The sequence below is a fragment of the Mytilus californianus genome, unplaced genomic scaffold, assembly GCF_021869535.1.
Source record: "Mytilus californianus isolate M0D057914Y unplaced genomic scaffold, xbMytCali1.0.p SCAF_7, whole genome shotgun sequence".
Classification (NCBI taxonomy): domain Eukaryota; kingdom Metazoa; phylum Mollusca; class Bivalvia; order Mytilida; family Mytilidae; genus Mytilus; species Mytilus californianus.
The window spans coordinates 107494341-107498954 of record NW_026262723.1 but is presented as its reverse complement, the minus strand read 5'-3'; the positions used below and the strand labels follow the sequence as shown (position 1 = coordinate 107498954).

Genomic DNA, 4614 nt, shown 5'->3' with positions numbered 1-4614 from the left:
GCAATATTAAAATTAATAATGTCTACCAAAAATAAATGGTCTTCTTATCATTATATGATTTACCGATAAAAGTACACCGTATATGCAATGTTTCGTCAATCTACAGAAACACGGCTGAACCAACTTGATTTAGTATTGTGTTATCTTAAAGGAGTTCAGAAATGTGTTATAATAAAAGGTAATAGATGTATGATACAAAAAGGACAATCAAAATCAAAATTCGAAGAAAAATGAACGACACCAAAGTCAAAATAAATTTTAACTTTAAATTTGTTCGGTTTTTTTTTCTCTCTCGTCTGAGGATCAATTGTAGTAAAACAGAAGGGATTATGATTGGGGTGTTTAAACAAAGCAAGAGCAAAATCGAGGATACCAATTAATCCAAACTATCCTGGTATATCTTTCAACGATCAATGTTGGAAGCATTCATGTACGTTCTTTTCTCTTTGTTTATCAGCCAGTGTCTAGAATTTGGAACAAATTCCTCAACCTCAATAGTTGCTGATAAATGCATAGCTTGATTATAAAATAAATAGATCTCCATGTTTAAAAATAGAATCACCTCTTATCAGCTAACAACATAATAACTTTGAAAATCATTTAATTCTACCAATATTTACATTTTGAAAGACAAGTTGAGATGTCGGGATAACAAATTGAAGCAAAAGATACTACTAGAAAATGGCTAGATAGTACGAAGAAAATAAAATCAAACAAAATTGATTGGTACATTGACTGGCGGCCATTTTGCTTTTACAAATACTTATGGCTGACAACTGTATCCACATCTTGACAAGAAAACTACAACACAGGCCACACACGGTATATGTTTACTGTTTTATATTTAAAATAAAACAGGTTGAAAATTTTGATAAGGACACAAGGAAACGTCTGCAGTTAATCATTTCTACTCTTTCTATATTAAATCATAACCATGACACATGTTACTCTCTCTCTCTCATGATCATAATCATAATCATGATCATGATCATCCACTGAAAGTGAATAAGACGTAGGTCAGTGTAATTAATACTGGATATTTATAGTTATTGTTTAATGCCGCCGACGTTCCATCTTGGAGAAGGTATGGAATGTCCACCAGCCAGAAGTTCATTCTGTTGCCATGAAGATGTTGACCTGATGATATGTTCGTGTCTAAATTGATGAAATGTCCATTTATTTTGTCAAATTCCTCCCACTGTGGTAAATCTGGACCATTTACATTTCTGTTGACAAGAAATAAAACATGAAGAGAATCTTATGGTTGACCAAGTCAGGAATATGACAGTTGTTTTCCGTTCGTTTGAGCTTTTAGTTTTGGCATTTGATAATTAAGGGACTTTCCATTTAGAAGTTTCCTTGGAATTTTTGTTTACTTTTTTTGTATATATAATAAATGTTGTGTATTAAAACCTGGTTCAACTATTAAATTGGTATTTACTTTTCATATAAGCATACCAGAAAACTAGTTCAACCCCGCCCCATTCTGTATATGCCTGTCCCAAGTCAGGAGCCTGTAATTCAGTGGTTGTCGTTGGTTTAATACTGTATATCATATTTTTTTTTTGTTCATTGTTTTGTACATAAATCAGACCGTTAGTTTTCTCGTTTGAATTGTTTTACATTTATCATTTCGGGGCCTTTTATAGCTTACTGTGCGGTATGGGTTTTGCTCATTGTTGAAGGCCGTACGGTGACTTATAATTGTTAACTTCTATGTCATTTGGTCTCTGGTGGAGAGTTGTCTCCTTGACAATCAGACCACATCTTCTTAATTTTATATGCAGCATTCAGGAGACATATTATAGACCAATCGATCGATTTTAGGTAGGCATGCATACCCCGGTAGGCTGGCATATTTTGCTGAAGACTCTGACTGGGGTTTACAATACAGTCGCCAGAACTTCTCCCATTCAGCAGTAAAACCATAGCTAAAAGAGGGACGACCGTTTTGCTCTATAGCGTGCTTAAAGACACAGTCCGAACGGAAAGGGAGAATGCCATGCTCTCTGTACGTCTTTAAATCATGGGAACATTGTACAGAGAGAGTGCCAAGCTGTTGGTATAAATACTTTAGATATTTACCATATGACAAGCACTACACTGACCTTTATGTTTAAAAATTATTGTAACAAATCTGTGCTTGTGGGTGGTCTTTTCTAATTCAAAAAGTCTGACCTTATCAAATATACCGGTTTTTTTTCTAGTTCAAATTTCCTGCCCTTAAATTATTTTAGTCAACAAATTCTGCAAGATTTATATTGTTAGCTTGTTTTTAATTATGTATGTGACTGTATTATTTGATTCTGGACGTTACAAACATCAATCAATCAATTATGGACATCTATAATGGTTACATGTGGATGCTGATTTTTTGTCATTATGTGTTGTATTAATAATATTAGCTGTCTAATTAATATTCCCTATGTTATTTTTTTACGCTTAATTCATGAATTAAGTGCAAATACTAGATAAATAAATTTAAGTGATGCGACTCATTTTTGTTTAGACTAAATCCTCATATGATTGTGTGAAGTATAATCGAAATATTCTACTTTATAAAGCTCACCCAAATTTTGCAAAATTAGTCCAGTACTTCATTACTTTCTCTGATAAAGCCTTATTTTCCTCTGTCATGTCGTTTAATTCATTAGCAAACATGAATATAACTTCAGCTCCATGCTCGGACCTATTAAACCATGCTGGCAATTCTCCAAATAACGGATAGGGAGATTCCCTAGAGAAAACATAATGAAACTGATGACCATGGTCTTGTCCTGTTGGCGAATGTAACTGTAGCGACTGTACAGCCGGCACATCAAAAATAAAATCGGAATATACATTAAGAATGTCATAAGTTTGTTCCATGTAGTCAAATGATTGACTGTATCTTCTACTTATAGCTGCGGAAACATGTAAACTATTGTTGAAACAAATTTTAGACATTTCAGGCGCGATGTTGTTTGTCAAAATCTTTTGTGGAATTCCATACGTGAGATTAAATCCTAAGCTTGCTTCAAAACGTTTTAGTATTAAAATCAACAAAGATGACTCCCCAGACACGGTTCCTATCAAAACATCTAAAGACCGGAAAAACATCGACGCACCTGAACTTGAATTGGTCATCAGATTCAGTGGATCATCTAACAGCAAAGCACCATCAACAACGGGAGCAAAAGCAAACTGTAAATATGTTCCACTTTGAATGAGACGGAAAGCTGAGTACAGAGCACTTGCAGGAGCTTCTTTCAAACATTGTGCTAAAACATAGGCCTGATTGTCAGTACAGTTCACATATGCCGCTGCTTGAAATGAAGCTGATTTTGTAACCTTTCCTACTGCATACGAAGAAAGGGCCGTGCCACTCTGAAGTATTGCTCTCTGAAACAAGCCTTTATTTAAAGGAGCAATTGACAGCAAACCGACACTGAAACCTCCAGCCGATTCACCGGATATAGTTATAGACTTACTGTTACCTCCAAACGATGGTATATTGTCCTTGACCCATTGAATAGCCATAATCTGATCCCATAATCCATAATTTCCAGGAAAACCATCCAAGCTCAAAAAGCCAAAAATATTAAGTCTATAATTAATAGTAATGATAATAACGTCACCAGTTACTGCCAACATGGCTCCATCATTTAACGATCCTTGACCAGAAGCATAACTCCCTCCGTGAATCCATACTAAAACAGATTTGTTGTTATCAGTTGAGACACTGAAAGGAACGTATATGTTAAGAAATAAACAGTCTTCAGATATGTTTTTATTAAGAAGGCTTTTTCTTAAAAGATCTTTATCTTGGAAACAAGAGGGACCGAACATCCTGGCATCTAAAATACTTTCCCATGACCCGTATGGTTGAGGCTTCTCAAATCGTAAATTTCCCACCGGAGGTCTTGCATATGGAATTTTTCTAAATTCATACAGATCTTTTCCAAGAACCATTCTTCGCAGACCTAGCACTTCGCCTAGTTTCGTTCTAACAGTTACGGTATCATAAGCACTGGAGAAAACTACCATCAATGAGATCGAAAGCCAAAACAGAACCATACTGAAAAATAACGTAGATAAAAATCATTTTGATCTATAATTGTTTGCTTTAGGACAATAATGTTACTGGGCCTGTAACCTTCAAACATTTAAAGTTTCTAGAACATCATTCTTTAGCAGAAGACCGTTTTGAAATAGTCTTTTCACGCACAATTAACGGTTGCAATAAGTTTAATTCAGCAGTTACAATGTAGCATCATAGACGTTGATTTTGGGCGTGATATTTATGGAATCGTTTAATTATCAATATATATATTTAACAGTACAATTTAAAATTCAGGAGGATCCAGAATCCTCCTAGTACAATTCGGAATTCCATGAAATCTGATAAATGCTAAGTCAATATCCAGTACAAATCGGAATTCCAATATAAACATAAGGAGATGTGGTATGATTGCCAATGAGACAACTATCCACCCAAGTTCAAATGAGATGGATGTATCTGTATAGATTAGGAATTTTTTTTTAGTATAAATTGGGATATCTACTAGTATAAATTGGGATATCTACAAGTATAAATGGGATATCTACTAGTTTAAAATGAGATATCTACCAGTG

The 4614-nt window shown here is 34.5% G+C and overlaps 1 protein-coding gene across 1 annotated transcript; it reads right to left on the bottom strand.

Annotated features, from left to right (window-relative positions):
* Positions 1-921: 921 nt before the first annotated feature.
* Positions 922-4006, bottom strand: LOC127709623 (cholinesterase-like). The gene is made up of 2 exons (XM_052215228.1): positions 3108-4006; positions 922-995 (listed from the first exon to the last, which is right to left on the bottom strand). Exons 1-2 carry the CDS (start codon positions 3949-3951, stop codon positions 922-924), a joined length of 918 nt encoding a protein of 305 aa, XP_052071188.1. The 5' UTR covers positions 3952-4006.
* Positions 4007-4614: the final 608 nt, after the last annotated feature.